Source organism: Ruditapes philippinarum, unplaced genomic scaffold (genome assembly GCF_026571515.1).
Source record: "Ruditapes philippinarum isolate M1 unplaced genomic scaffold, ASM2657151v2 ctg116_1_1_1_1, whole genome shotgun sequence".
Taxonomy (NCBI): Eukaryota; Metazoa; Mollusca; class Bivalvia; order Venerida; family Veneridae; genus Ruditapes; species Ruditapes philippinarum.
The window spans coordinates 347,252-364,525 of NW_026862606.1; the positions used below are offsets into that span (position 1 = coordinate 347,252).

Consider the following 17,274-nt stretch of genomic DNA (forward strand, 5'->3'; position numbering starts at 1 on the left):
TCGCCGTCATTGATATTTCGGCCCTTATCCATGTATATCTGCTGGCGAGTGGGCCCACCGTCTTACGGTGTGGAGGTCGATTGCTTCCAGCTCTTCTCCTTTCGTCTCAGACACAGCCAGCTAGACGCACGCTCGGCAGCTTGGCTCAGTCTCTGGATTGTCCTACGTCTATTCCTTCCAGTAGTTCCTATCGCTGTCATTACAATATAAACATAATTTGTCAGATGCACTTGGATATTAAGAACGTGCATTTTTTCATTAAACGTTTATAATAATGTGTCACGTACAAAAAATCAATCGGTTGACTCTCAAGATTAAACGAGCTGCATTTAAAAAAAAAAGAATTTTCCATATATTAACACTTATAAATGATACTATTTTCTCTTACATATAAATTGAAATACACAATGTACAGAAATAATTATGTTTAAAATCTTTATTTTTTTAAAGCTGTATACATGTTCCTGAGGCGAATTAACATGAATTAACATCGACTAATTTACTTCCTAAAGAATAAGTTTTACTTAAACAAATATGTTGCCCTCGGTTTGTGGCTATTATTTTTATGTTAATTAAGGAATATGAACGACACATAACCTCTTTCAATATCAAGATAGACATGTGATTGTTGACACACGATCAGTACATTTTTGTTAATAAACAGACCGGTTTGAAACCATGTCAACATACTGTCACACTTATACACTATATATTCCCGACAACCCGCATGCTTATGATCAAGATGTAGAAAATACGCACGTCATCTATGAGAATGCCTCAGATTTCCTTTGTTTTGGCACATATTTAAATATAAAGAGTATATTTTGTATAACCATAGTTGTTAAGTTACATCACCTTCACATTGTCGTATTTTCGTGTGACAGGGCAAACAAACCAAAATGCCCTCCTCCCCCTCAACACAAACAAACATACGGAAAACCCAAGTTTTTATATTATTTATTTTATATTATATATTACATGTTATTTTGACCAGTCAGCCGTCATCCTTTCCAACCCACTGAGGAAATGAATTTACATAAGTCTTGGACTTGTTTTCAAATCCTCTTCCGAATTTAATTAAGTTAATAATTTCTTTAGCATTGTATATCATTAACTTATATCTTCAGTCTTTCATGTTTCTTATTATACAATGTCTTCTGGTTGTAATGTATAGCTATGTTTTGTAAATTCTGGAAATAAATATTGTTTAAACTAACAATTCGTTTTAAACCATGCAACTGTCATACTGTTTTGGCTTTTCGCTAGTACCGCAATACAAGAAGACATCAAACTATTTAAATTGCGTTGTTTGGCTTAGTGTTACTTTTTCTATAAATAACAAATAATTTGATTTGTTGTCGTGTCACGACGAGAAAAACGGCAGAAACAAAATGGTATGAATAAACCACCATATATCATGTATATGAGTCGCTTGCTATCTAAATTACAAATGCAATGATATTTACTGTATATTATTCTGCACATAAATGAATACATACTAATAAATATGCATATATACATGTACGTTTAGGTTTCCTATATTCGTGTAGCTTAGTTACTGAGTTTTTATGATAATATAAAGTTACATAGCGGACCTTATTATAAATGCAAGGAAACAAAAAATGAGTTTATCATAAATAATTGTTTCAAAATGTGACATGATATTGCCCTAAGCAAGTTATACGGACAAAAATATAGTTAAGATATCTTTACATTGTAAACTAAATTATTTTTGAATTAAAGGATATTTAAACTGAGATAAGACCGCATATCAAATATGTTTGTTTTGTTACGGGAGAGTTTTGAAGCTTAACAATTGGTGTTAGAGACAGATGTTAACTTTATTAGCTCTGGTGGCTCCGATGTCATGTAACTAAACAATCGTGTATGTCCGTTCACGTAATCATATAACGAGTCATGCAAAGTGAGCTTTTCTTAAAAATATACCGGAAAAAGCACCGCACTTCTAATCACAACATATCAAAAAGTGCCAATGGATTTACGAATATGCATGATTTGGATATGTATCAACGCATGGAGTTTTGTAAACAGTCTCAAAGAGGAAACAGGTATCGTAATGTAGATTTACTGTCGTTTTCTATAGAATAAATATGTGACTTAAATGCTTAAAGTGTCAATCTTCTTATAGGCGGTGTTACCATCAAATATCTAACTAAATAAATCATACACGAATTGCTTTAATAATTGTAAAGTTTCATTTGACGATACAATAGAAATGATTTAAAATATATCTGCTAAACTTTAATCTGAATACAACACCACCTGGCGGTGATTGGCGTAAGTCACTTCATCTGTCACATTCTTTGTCACTCATATATATTTATTATGTCACCACAGTCACATATTAACTAATATGCTTGAATATTAATTTCACGCTTCATACGCAACTCGCAACACTGTGTATGCATTCTTATAGTTATATAATTTGTGTCCAATATGTCGGACAAAAGTTCACATAAAGAGATATTAGTATACTTAATGTATACAGCGCTAATGGTAATAGCTGGAGATCTAATAAACCAGGCCATAATTCCCTTTCTGGGTTGCGAACAATTGTTGGTTAAAGAAAAAGAAAATAATTCATTCGTTTAATGTAAATGAATCCAGAAAATTACTAACAGATAAAATCTGTTTTCGTGAACCTTATCCTAAAGAAAGAAAAATAAAACAAAAATAGATGTTGACCAGTTGCTTGAAAATAGCCCCATAAAATTCCTTAAATAAATTCTCCAACAATGGGACTGTCTTTGGTATTTTAAAACTAATTTATTGCTTCAACAGGTATAGATATAGGTTACAGTTGTACTCATGATGCTGAATGTACGACAGGGAATGGTGGAGAATACTCAAAATGCAACAAAGATCTGAACATTTGTATATGTACAATTAATCATCTAGGTAAGTATCTCCGTTTCCTAGAGTTTAGTTATGAATATGAATTTATGTTCTCCTGTGCTTAGACAGCTAATAATAATAAAACAATTGGGAATTTTATACAGGTGATGCAAAAAATCAAATTATTATTGTAGTATATGTGACATTAATAAAACTTAAAGAGTATCGAACTGTTTCATAAAGTTGCCCGGGATGAGTACGTGTTTATTAGTGTACAATCAATGAATTGTATTACGACAAAACTGAATTTGTTTTTGGTATATGGATAACTTATGGCATATATCTTTACAATGTACGGCAGGAGGTATTTTATATGATCAGTAACTTATGACTTGCGATAAACATCTACATGACAATCATATACCTTATCTTTAAACACTGTCAGTCTTACAAGCATGTCCTCACCTGTCACTTTATTATTGTTTGTTATATCTTAAAATAAAGCAAACTAAAGCACATAAACTACAAAATTGCTGCAGGGGCAAGTTGTCATCAAAACACGTATAGACAAAATAAAAAACAAAACAAAAACAATGTTCGTACTGTAGAAAAGACAGCTTACGTGGTAAAATGTAATTATGCGATAATTTTTTTTACTATGTTCTATTGTATGCAAATATAGTTAATTATTGTAAATTGAAAATCGACAAAAGCTTTAAATCAAAACCATTATTTTATAGAAATAACTTTAATCTAGAAATCTAATATCAATTCTTGCTGAATTCGTATAACAGATATGTGTCCCTTTGATTTTAGTCAATAATTTTTTTAAGTGATTTCAATATCAAAGTACGAAAATTGGACTATGTACCAACAGTATAGAGCCTGGACCGACTACAAAGATGTGCCAGTTGGTCTGGCTGTATCTTGGTCACAAAGGCTTCAATTTCGACTCCAGCAAGATCAAAGGACTAATATTTTCCATGTCATAATGTATCAAAGAATCATAAAGGCCATACAATTAAACTAATAAATTGCTAAAATATAGAATTAAAATATTTGTGAAATGTACTGTATGGTTTACTGTTCCAAAGCTTTTATTTTTATAGTTATAAAGTTTACAAAAAAAATACCCGAACCATTGCTTCTGTTGCTTATTGGAATTAGTACAATTATATTGATTTAGTATTTTGTATGGAACATTTTAATTTCACTTCCTGTTCTTATTCATTCAAATGATAAGCATCTAACATGCCTTTAAACCGTTATTTAAATGTTATAAAATTCATGTTTGCGTTTCTAAGAGGAACCATTTTTATTTATTTCCCAAGCATAAAGTGCCTTTAAATAACGTAATCTACTAGATTATACATGTATATTTTGTTTATACTTTTGGTATTATTCTTGAGCGAGGTAAGTTATTGCTAGAACAATTTTATGTAGAGATATACAATGTATTCTTTATCATAAACTATTGTAGTCTGTGTTAGACATGTGTCACCATGTACAATAATATAATGATAATAATCAGATAGTGAGATAATTAATTTATAATATTTATCTTACGATATGTGTCACATGTTATTACGTAAAACTAACAACTGTAATTATATATAATCAAACAGAAATACAAGAGGAAAATATGGTACAGATTTTCTTACATTTTTGTCACCAAGAGCAATAATTTGCTGTGTAAAAAAAAAGTTTTAAAAAATCTTCCACGTTCCTACATCGTTCTAACGTATGGAAAGATATTTGGTTTAAACTATAATTGTTGAATAAAAAATACTAGAACAGTATTTTATTTAGAATTAATGTTACTATTGCTACGGCTATGAATCTTTGACAAAGATGTTAATTTACGGATGCGCAGTCTGGTCTGGATCCATGCTGGTCGCAAACGCACTATGTTGGTTTTGTCGTGACACGGCTCATATCATTATTATGTCTCATTTATTGTTGCTGGTGAAATATCTTTCTGTTACCTTTTATCCTGTTTTACGTTTTGATAATCGCGTATTGAAATATAATTAGCAATCTCAGTACATCTACATAAGTTTATGATATGATGTACATGTCACGAAGTGAGTCTTAGTTTGGCTTGGTCAAGTTACTAAACATAGACTCACTTTGCTTAAAACAAATCCCCGAAAGTATTTTATTAGGATGTTTAGCAACCCTCAAATAAAAGACAAGTGTACTTTCGTGTCTTAGAACATACATTTATGCCAGTATCAAACGATGCTATCTTTGTTTTAGCTTATTTAGCAGTGTATTGTTTATTGGTGTTGTAATGTTTTTATACATTGTAAAGGTGAAGATAAATGTCTTACAGACAGCGATCAGTATGTGAATGTTTGCAGACAACAAACACTGTATACGAAACCGGAAATGTGCACCATAGAATGTTCGCCAAAAGGTAATAAAAGAAAAGTGAACTTCACTAAACTGTTACTATACATTGTGGTCATTACTTATTAACACAAGCTACACTTATTGCAGGTATAGCAAATCTAACTCTTTCTTAATAATTATCTAATTAGCCACAGGTGCAACAGATACTCCTTGACTAACGATGTTTTGCATGTATTTGTACTGTATATAGAGATACAAATACAAATATCTTTATTTCTCTCAGGTCAAGACATTGACAACATGAGGTAAATAAGTATTAACAAAGTTTCGAGGCTCAATAGAATGCATACAAAAAATATAAGCATATATAATACATGAAAAGGGAGAGTACCTTGGGTACTTTTAACATACAAAGCTTGTGCATGTAATAAATTTACACTTGTTATATGCATTTAATTTTCATTATATAAATTTTTCAACTATATCCCTAATAAACATACATATTTTTTTATATTCAAAATTACTATGTTTGTTTATATTCATAAGTTTATCAAAAGAATAAATGTTTGTCTAATGTAATAATTGGGTCCTAAGTATTTTTTTCTTTGACGATCAAAATATTTACATTCTAGAAGGTAGTGAAATTCATCTCCAACTAAAGAATTACATAATGTACATTTTCTCATATTAAGTTCTATCACATGCCAAGATCCAGTTTCTACTGGTAATCTATGGTTTCTTGTTCTAAATTTAATCATATATCTAAGTAAATTAGGATGTGTATTTGTGATATACTTTTCAAATTCGAATTTGTGTTTAAATAACTTGTAATTTTTACACTTTCCAGAAGTTTCTAAGTTTGAATACCAGCCGTTAAGAAACAGGTCTATTAGCTTTTGTTTAACTGTTACGGTCAACCACTTTTGATTTGGAAAAAGATGTGTGTCCCAAATATTGTTCATGCCGCATTTGACGAGTATATCTCTAATACACGTTATCCACATAAAATTATTGCTTTGCTGTGTATTTAAAAAATTACTACTATAAAGAGCAAAATAATACATTATTTGCGTTAGTTTAAACGTCTTTGGGACAACTATATCTGCCCAAAAAGAAACTAATCTTGATTCTATATCTACTGAGAGCGGTGTTACACCTGTTTCACCATACACTATTGTATTTGAGGTAGAAGATTTTAATCCTAAAATATATTTTAAAAACTTAAGTTGAACTCTTTCTATCATGTCAATGTTTCCATAACCCCAAATTTCACATCCATAGAGCAAAATTGGTTTAACAGTTTTATTGAACAAATCTATTTGGATGTCAATTGGTAAGTATAGTGATTTAGCCTTTTTTATTAAATTATACATTGCTATTGTTCCTTGTTTGGCTATATGCTTTTTTGCATTTAAAAAAGATCCATTCCTACTAAAGATAATTCCAAGATATTTATATTCATTAACAATTTCGATATTTTCATTATTATAAGTGAAATTGTGTTGAACTTGTCTACCTCTTTTACGAAAACCATAACTTTTGTTTTTGAAGTGTTAAGAACCAATTTCCATTTATCACAATACGCTGCATAGACATTTAAAGCGTCTTGTAGATCTTTAGCAGATTCTGACAAAATAACAGTGTCATCTGCATACAATAAAATAAAAAGTTTTAAAAAGTACATAACATTTCCATCAAAATCATTATTATAGCAATTGACGCCTTCGACTAGACCACTGTTGGAAAAATAAGCATGTAAATCATTTAGAAATAATGAAAATAAAAGAGGCGATAAATTTTCACCTTGTCTTACACCGGCAGTGCATGAAAAATATATTGATTTGTTCCCATTTGCCCTAACACAAGATTTTGCATTTTCATATATATTTTTAACAACATTCAAAAATTTACCATTTATGTTAACAGCATATAGTTTACACCAAAGTCCTGAACGCCACACACTATCAAACGCACTTTTAAGGTCAACAAAGGCACAAAACAGTTTCTTTTTACTTTTTTTTAATAGATCAATCAAAGTATTTAGTACAAACATATTATCAAGTGTAGAAAATCCTTTTCGGAATCCAGCTTGGTATTCGTTAATCAAATTATAATTTTCAGTATATTTTTGCAGACGCATATTTAAAATTGCAGTGAAAAGTTTCCCCGTACAACTTAACAATGTTATGGGTCTATAATTTGACGGGTCACTAACATCCCCTTTATTTTTATGCATTGGGTTAATAATTCCAACTGTCCAATCATTTGGTACAATACCAGAATTGAAAACAACATTAAATAATTTAACATATACAGTTTTCATACTTGAAAAAGAATTTTTTATGTGTTCATTTATTACTTTATCAACACCATACGATTTGTTATTTTTCAGCGTTTTTACCGCTTTTTCAATTTCGTCACTTGTAATTGGCTTATTAATTTCAATATTTTCTTCATCGAACAAGTCTGTATCAACATTAATATCAGGGGCATTTTCAATGTTTTGACTTGAATTCAAATTTTTAAAATAAGTATATAAGTCATTCAAATCAGCATGAATTTTACTATTTTTCTTTCCATTAAGAATTGACCAGTATTGTTTCGGCTTTGTTTTATCTAAATTTCTTAATTTTGCTATGTTATTTCTCTTAAACTTTATAAAAAATTTATTCATCGTTTTCTTTTACACTTTGCTTTTAACACGTAATTCATTTTTGTTTATTTCAGTATTTCTTAATTTATACATATATTTCGCTCGAGCTTTTTTACACTCTAAATTAAACCAACTAGCAGGTCTAGTTTCAGTATGTTCGTTAATTCTTGTCTGACATACTCCAAAACTCTGTAACGAGCTATCTTTAAATATCTTAGCAATATTTCTAACAATAACATCTAAACTATCAGGGTTAACAACATTGCTATTTTCTAACACAGTCAAGTCATCTATAACTTTGTTAACATGTGACATATCAATATTGTTGACAAACAAATCACGTTTATCATTGTCCCACAATTTAACAAAGTCATCACATATAGTATTTTGCTCCTTTTTGTACTCCGTACTTTTAAAATTAAAATTTGTTTTAACAGGGTTATGCACATCGGACAATAATGGACAATAGTTCATTACACTCATACATTGTACATACTTAATTAATTTGTTGTGCAAACAAAATAGTCAACAGTACTTATATTTTTACATGTTGTACAACCACTCATATCACCGATAGTCCTACCATTTAAGATATATAGACTATTACGTTGTAAAAAATCTAAAAATTTATAGCCATAGTTATTTGCATGCTTATCTTAATTGTTTCTTTGATGCTTAACATTTCCATCAGAAAAATCTTTAAATTGCATTTGCATTTCATAAAATAAATCGTCTAAATTATTTTCATATAGAACTTCATAATCCGGATAAATATAATCATGTAACTGTTTAGTACGAGAATTCCAGTCTCCAAATAAACATATTTTATCATATCTGTGTGAAAAAATATCAATTTCAGATTGCAAGTCAGCAAAAGGATCATCACATATGCGTATTTATATGTTAATTACACGATAAAATATATTGTTTATTAGATTTTTTTCAAGATATGTCAGTTTGATTGCTCTTTCTACTTTGCGAGTAAGATGTGAAATTTGATAATTTATGACAAAATGTTTAATTATTTTATGTAAGTGGTCTAATTTAAACAACGGGAGAACAGATATAAACTGTGTGTTGGACTAACAGTTTCTCTGATTTTAATCATGCTAATACATCAATTTAAGGTACAAAAATATGGAAGAAAAACGAAGACTGGTTTGGGGAAATAACAGTCAAGTTTGCGTCATTAATTCTTGATAAAAAGGTATTTATTGATAAAATTATAATTTTATATAAAATATTGATATTTTCTTCGAAAATTCTTTTTAAAATGAAGTGCAAATGAGGCTCAAATTTGTCGGTTCAAACAGTGTTTCATTACCAAAAATGTTCGATAGGTTAAAATGATAAAATGTAATCATCACTTGAAAATCGTTATAAAAATAAAATTCAATTCCATAATATATGGTTTTGAAAAAAACATAAAATATAGTAATTAATGATAGTGTTCACACAAATCTGTAAAAAAACTGTATAACATATAAAGTTGCAATGTATTTAATCAAGTAAATGCAAACATGATTTAGTTCCTTTACATCTCTCCTTCATTTTTAAAAAAGATGGTAAATCTGACTGTGTCAGAAATAACCGCTTATTTTACAGTACGAATTATCTTTGTCTCGTTGAGTAAAGCAGATGTTCATTATTTACATATATTTTTTTTATCATTAAACTTAGTAAAATGCCTCGGTTAACTGTTTCAATGTATCGTTACATTTTTATTTCCTGTTGTATTGTAGACAAGTGTTTGTTACGACCCACGAAGAGCTTTAGACAGTGTTCCAGATGAATTTGAAATAAGAGAATCTACAATACCAAATGCAGGGTCAGGAATTTTTACAAAAACTTACATCGAGCAGGACACAATGTTTGGTCCTTATAAAGGTGCTTTTGATCCAGACACTGATAGTGCCTCGGAGTCAGGATATAGTTGGAAAGTAAGATATACGTATATTTTGTATTAAATTATTGAAATCTTACAAATCTGCTTTGCGAAATAACACTGCAAAATATTGTTTTCTTTTACTTAAAATTATGATTGCGTACTGACTATGGAAATATTATACTGCAATACAAAATATTCACAAATGGTAATACGTAAAATATAGATGGTTTGGATCATGTATAAAACCCGTTATTCTCTGAAGCATACATTGGTATATTGGATAGTGGTAAACAGTGAAAAACAAACAATAATTAATTTGAACACGGTTGTTAACGCATTTGTATATAACGATTGTTTGTTTAAATCATTAGCGAGTTATTTCTCTTTGCTCGTTAAATTCAATGATTATATATTAGTAGATCATTTTATTTCAAGTTTCAATAAATGTAAATTCTAATAGAGACTTTTTTTCTTCAAAATAGTTGTTTAAATGGGAATATTATATTTCAATATCATCAGAATATGTCGATTTGTATTATCATGTAATAAATCAATGAAAATATAATTGGTATTGTATGACTAATTCATTTTAATTTACAATGATTTCTATGTACAGATAGCATATCGTCAAGGTGAAGGGCGACGGGATGTGGAATGGGTGGATGCCAAAGACATTTATCTGTCTAACTGGTTGAGATACAGCAATTCACCTATATCACCAGAAGCAGAAAATATCATAGCCTTGCAATATCAGGGTAAACACGTCTTTATATTTGAAATCATTTTTGAAAATGAAATAAACTTTTAATGTGCATCAACATGAAATATTTTTCTTCTGTAACATCATAAAAGAAAAGTATTTGCTTACAATTATTTTTTTCTTCGAATGTTACTGTTATTAGTTTATTTGATACATATAACAACATAACTACAATGTTTTCTTTTCAAACGTGTAACAGTATGCTTCATAAGTGCTTCTCATTTCTCAGGTGAAATGTATTATATGGCATTTAAGTCCATCCAGCCAGGGACAGAACTACTTGTATGGTATGGTGACGAGTACGGTGACTTCCTTGAAATTGAGAAGTACGAATCTCCCAATTACTATCATGCAAACGGTAATTCTATAAATATTTAGATTTTTTTTTCATTCAACAATACGCTTTTATGAGCTCGGAAACATTTTCAAATTAAGATATATGGACATTTAAATGCAACTGTATTAATGCAAGTATGTAATTTGTTGTAGATATGGTATCCCTAAAAGTCTTTGTTTTTATTTGAAATAAGAGCTTGACAAAGTGTTGTGGTAGTATATTTTGTTTAACACGGTATGGTCTTTGGATATTGATCCTATCTACTGATAAATATGAAATTGAAAAGTTTTTTTCACTTTATGTTTATTATCAAAATAGGTAACATTTTTTGTATATTGCTTTATGAGAAAATATAACGTTTTAGATGAATACATTCTATTCTGTTTTTAACTGTCAGACCAGATCTTATTTTGATCTATGGATAGGATTATATGTGTTTTATCAGAATAGATTACATATTTGGTCTATGTATTTGTCTGCATGTGTGTCATTAGAACACAGTACATTTTGGTATATGTGTATTATTATGACATCAGGTCCCTGTGACATATAACATTTTTTTCTAATTTATACGCTTGATTTTGTTTTTATTATTAGAATAGACATCGTTTTCAGTTTATGTATTTTGCTCAAGTACGTCATCAGAACAGATTACTTTTTTAGATGAAATTATGTTTACGTTAAATGTCATAGTTATAAAGTAAATCTATACTAAGATCACTATATACTGTATCATTTATAGCGGGTTATGCCGGCGGATGGTGTGAGGAAGAGGAAGAAAGCTTGCCATGTATGAATGACAAAAATACTTTTTGCGCCGATAATATATGCTTGTGTGTACCAGGATCTCATTTAAGAGCAGGAAGATGTGCTTTAGGTAATTTATTTTTATAAGGCAAAAGTTGTGAGTATCTTTTTATGAATGTTGATAACAGATGTGTACTTTTAAATTCAGATCATTATCGATGAAAGTACAATTAGCCAATAGGCTGGTATAACATAAAGTAGTTTGTGCATTTTGAATACAGCTTGTTTTCACGCGCATTTTATTATTTTCAGATGAAACCCTTGATGGAATATGTGTCGGAGTTGATGGCAGCACGTGTAAAAAGGACAGAAATGCTGAATGTCAGAGAGGTGTTTGTGTGTGTAAAAATAACACAACTCCAGCTGACGGAGTTTGCAGATCCGGTACGGTATACAGACTTGAAATTCTAAATCCCGATAAGACATCAGTGAAATACTCTTCTATAAAATACATTTTAATTGATATAATTATAAGAATAGTGTACTACTTGTAAATATATTTGAAATTTTACAAGCACACATAAAAAATTATATGAACACCATTACGTCATGCATTTAATGTAAACTTCGGTCAATGCAAAAAAGTTTGTGATTTATACGAGTTTTGTTATCGAATATAAATAAGTGTTTTGATGATAGAAATTATTTCTCGCATAGATGAAATGTATGGCGGGCGATGTGCAGCCAAGAGCGGTCAGCCATGTTTAAAAGGAAATAACACAGAGTGTGTGCGTGGCTTTTGCAGGTGTATCTACGGTGCTAGCGCTATAGGAAATGTATGTGTATTAGGTGAGCATTTTATTTACTAAATAACGTTACTTCGTTTAAAATAAAAAAAATCAACTATATGTGTTTGTATGCGTGCAACGCAAAACAAGACTCTAGTCACATGTTTCGAAATTGGTGGTTTTCATCCGTCTACAGATGTTCTGTATTTCTTGATTTTTTTTCAACTCCCCAAACCAAATACATGTCAACTTTTTTAACGAGATGAGCGAAACCTCAAAAATATTTTACCTAAAAATACGAAAATTATTATGCTAAATAAACAATGCTTTGAACGTGATTCTTTTGTAGATGAAACATACCATGGAAGATGTTCCGGGGATCATGGTGACACGTGTGATCTTGATGACAATGCTGAGTGCTGGAATAAACTATGTATATGTAAAAATAATGCTAGTGTTATAAATGGAAAATGCGAAATTGGTAAGAATGGCCAAATCATGTGTTAAAGAGTAGGACAAACATAGCTTATATTACAGCAGCGGATTTGATAATGTTTGAATCACGTATAACATTCTAACACTTGCAATTGAATACGGATAGAAAATATATATCAAATATTAACAATTCTGTTATGTTTCGGTTATATTGAAGTTACTTTATAAAGTGAAACTTTATATCTAAAATTATTCATTATGGATTAAACTATACAATATGTTATCAGGAGCATTATCATTCGAAATGAAACAAACAATAACATATATGCAATGGACAATTAAACATTTTTCTCGAATTTTAACACGTATAATAACTACTGGCCGGCGGACTGTTTAAAAAATGAGTGAAAAATTTACTTTATTTGAAAGAGTACAACACATATTTTTCATTTTATGATACTGACATTGATAGTTCTCTAATTAGAACATTTATTGTAATTGAGACTGGGTTTTTTTAGTTTTAAATGTTTTGGCTCCGTGATTTATTGTATAAAATAAATTTAAGCATGTCATCGATTACTTTAAATAGTCATCTAAGGTAAATTGCCAAGTTACAGTTTATCTGAATTTCTGTCCTGGTTCCTTGAACTAACCATTTCTGGTGTCATTGTTTGGAAACATGGTCATTATTGGCACAATAAACCACTGCTCCCTTTGTGTACTCGATTAAAAACTAGCTTGTCCTTCTATAGAATTGATAAGATTAAAATGGGGTATTAACTGAGAATAAATTATATTTCGCTTTTTTCCATATCATCAGTAAAGCAAAAATATTATGACTCGATCATGATCATTGTGATTTAGTTCGTATCCTTTGAATTACAGCAAATCATTCACTTTCTTATCAATATTTAATAGTAGGAATCAAACATTATCTTAATTTAATGTTTCATAAACTGTTTTAACTTTTTACAGATGAAACTCTAGGTGGTAAATGTTTTTCTGAAGATGGTATTTCATGCAATGACGACAAGCTCGCAGTGTGCATGAAGGGAGTGTGTGTTTGCAAGAACGGCACTACTAATGTTGATGGAGAATGTATTACGGGTATATCTGTTTAAAGCATTTTTCAGTGTTGCTTTCTTTTTTCTTTTCTTTCGATCAAACTGAATCTGCAAATTTCAGGTAATTTTGTTGTTTTAATGCTTCCGAAGGATAACGCTTTTTTCCAGATTTTTTTGTGGACCAAAAGCAGTAAATTTCTTTTTTATTTGAATTCAACAGACGGGTCTTTCCAAGGTCAATGCATAGAAGGGAACTGCAGTGATAAGAATCTTGTATGCGAATCTAACATTTGTGTGTGAAGTAATACTATGTACAAGGGTAAGCTGCCATAAATGCTTATCAATATAAATTTCAACATTAATTTTCTTTATCTAAAATTCCAAATTGTTATCGAATTTGACTGTTTTACATGTATTAGTTTTTCTAAATATATTACAGTTTATTTTTTTTTTACAATTTTTCTCTTCAGATGATGTTTGTGTAGTTGTAGTATGAACATATTTATAATTGCCTCATTGTCAAATATGATAGTTGTAAGAAAGGAAAGAATTAAACTTTAAGTCATGAATGCTTATGGATATTTATTATTTTCTATTTGATTTTATTGACATTTTTATGACTACACACATTCATAGCTTGTAGATGACCTCTATTAGTGTTTGAGATCAATTTTAGGGTAACCATAACATTTTATGTGCATTCCTTGTCCCTATCAAGTAACAAAACGCATGGCTTATTCCTTCTCAAGTTATATCGATTGGACAAGAAATTTAAATTTATCGTCATTATGACCCTGATCTTTGACGCAATAATCTTAAAATCATTAAGTGCCATCTACTGATCAGGTGCAATGTCCAGATTAGGTAATATAATCCATGACTTATTCCTTCTCAAGTTATTTATCAGACAAGGATTTTCATGAAGTGTCATGCTTACCTTGACATTTGGTCTTTTGACCTTAAACATCTATAAAGGTCCTCTACTGGCTAAAGGCAATATCCCTAGCAAATGGTTTCTCGTACACACGAGATAAATAAAAAAACACACACACACGCTCGCACGCACACACACATGTCACATCTGTGCCACCGTACATCATCGTTGATAAGGTTATATCTTTTTCACAAGTATAGTTTTCTATCTTATACTTACATAGAGTCAAGTAGTTAAAAGATTGATATTACCCAATATTTTCTTTTCATATTAAATCATTTATAATAAACAATGTATTCATACTCAATAAGATTTCTTATTCTATTTCAGGTTGAGATGATACTATTTAAGAATGGCAATTTTAAATTTGAAAATGTGCAATAACAAGAATAATCTCTTTTGTCTCAGACTTTTTCCACTTACATATCAGATTCAATCAATAAAAAAATAATGTTCATTGCAACAATGGAAGCAAGTGGAATTCATCTAACAGTGTCACAATCTTTGACATTGAGACAAATGTTTGATATACAAACTTTATCAGGAAAAATATTCATATCACTTGAATCAAAATTATTCACTTTGATATGTATTTTATTTTGCATTTTTGTTTTATTTATTTTCTCCATTACTTATACTTATATGATGCGGAGTTTCTCGACATTAATGAAAAAAAATCATTCATTTTCAACTGGAATATACGGGCAATATTTAGTCATAATTATTTCACATAATAACCTAAACTGTTTACATTTTTGACATCCATGACAAAAATTATAAAATGTATAACATAATCAGTAAATATTGTGCAATTGTATGTGATCTTATTTTACGTGTTTCTTTCAATAAACAAATATGATAATTTACACTTTGTTTTATTTCGAACTTAGACCATCTTTATAGCCCGTTGAAATCCTTTCGGCGGCCACCACCTTTTCAAGCATTTTCATAGAGACCCCCTACCTCAAAGTGTCGCCTCTCAGTCCGTATAGGCAGTTACTGGTGATGTTTCAACCCTATGACATTCTGATTTAGTGGTGTGTGACATAAAAGCGCGCGTCAGAGCACGCGATTTCAGGACGTGACGACATGCGCAGGCTGTTATGGTGATGTATGCGCGGCTAACTTAAAAAAAAAAAAAAAAAAAAAAAAGAAACCGGAAGTATAAACGCAGTGCAGCTGTCTCCTACATGGTTAACTTTGTGTTTGTTCCCCACCTTGACCATTTATCTGTTCGAAAAATATAACATTTTGGCAGGAAAAGTCACGTGACACGCACCTGGTGAGAAACATGTGTTGGCGGTAGAATTCAAATTTCCAATTTTGTCAAATTCGCACGCAAACACGTCTTTAAATGGAAATAGCGGTGTTCGAAATTCGTCCTTGACCTTGATCACGTGACATCCTGTATTATGCCATGCATATGTTTCAATGTTGGAGCCTAATCCAAATTTGAGGAATTAATATGGAATCTACGCAAGCCCAAAAGTGCCACCTTCGCGAATACGTTTTATTACGTTACAGCTGCTGAAAGGATATATCTCGTATATAGCGCACATGTATAATTATGAAATAATAAGAAATAAATTAAACAGTACCAGTAGTACACCGATATTTGAAAGTGTCCACCAAATATCAACTATTCAAAATCTAAAAATTTCAGTGTCACTGAATTCATGTCTTACTAATTCTATAACACTTAACTTTGCCGTGTCGGGCTTTCTTTAGGGATTCTGCTTTTCTTTCTTTTAACTAAGCATAATCTATAGCTGAACTTATTTAATACTTTTTTTAAGTTAGTGTCTAAGGAAGTCAAACGTGCTCTTTCTACAATGGATACGAAATTAATTTCCTTGATATTTTGTAAATGTGATGATGCCATTCAAAGCTTTAAAAATGAAAAGCTATATCATATTTAATCAATAATTATAATGAAGTTAGATTTTTTAGTTAGATAGTTTTCCAGAAAATGGTGCTTTTACGAAATTTCATATACAATTTACATACAGAAAGAAAAATTAGCTGATCAAGAAAATCGTCATGCCATGCGGGTCCCTTGAGACCATTTGCCTTAGCTAATAACTTTGTACTTTATATTGATGTAAAAAAGGAATAAAACATGATGTAGTCTTTATTACGGGAACAATAAAATATTAGATTCTATAACGTACGAAATGAATCCAAGTTTGCAGAATGGCGTTGTTTGATTAATACTTTGTTTGTTTGCTTGTTTTAGTACGAAACTGATGAGGACATATGTCAGTCAAATGTCAGCATGAAGTTGGAACTTTCTTCTTTACTTGAATATGGTTTCTCTAGCACAAAAAAATCTAAGCATTTAATCGGTTATTAAAGATGATTGAACAAAAGGCGAGGAAAATAATCAATGTCAACAAAAAGCTGATATTTACTTCATTTCAACTATAGTGAAAGCCAGTTCTGAAGTAAATGACACAA

The 17,274-nt window shown here is 30.2% G+C and overlaps 1 protein-coding gene across 2 annotated transcripts; it reads left to right on the plus strand.

The window, feature by feature from the left end:
• The first annotated feature begins 1,548 nt into the window (after window positions 1–1,548).
• LOC132719569 (uncharacterized) lies at window positions 1,549–15,973 on the plus strand. Of its 2 annotated transcripts, none has more exons than XM_060703348.1 (14): window positions 1,549–2,069; window positions 2,803–2,919; window positions 5,192–5,275; window positions 8,992–9,071; window positions 9,607–9,804; window positions 10,369–10,507; window positions 10,742–10,870; window positions 11,592–11,726; window positions 11,909–12,040; window positions 12,314–12,445; window positions 12,734–12,865; window positions 13,795–13,926; window positions 14,104–14,202; window positions 15,148–15,973. In XM_060703348.1, the coding sequence occupies exons 1-13, from the start codon at window positions 1,994–1,996 to the stop codon at window positions 14,181–14,183; spliced, it is 1,566 nt and encodes a 521-aa protein (XP_060559331.1). In that variant the 5' UTR covers window positions 1,549–1,993; the 3' UTR covers window positions 14,184–14,202; window positions 15,148–15,973. The 2 variants fall into 2 exon arrangements, with proteins under 2 accessions (XP_060559331.1, XP_060559330.1); XM_060703347.1 differs by having other exon boundaries at window positions 1,551–2,069; window positions 5,171–5,275.
• The last annotated feature ends 1,301 nt before the right edge of the window (window positions 15,974–17,274 follow it).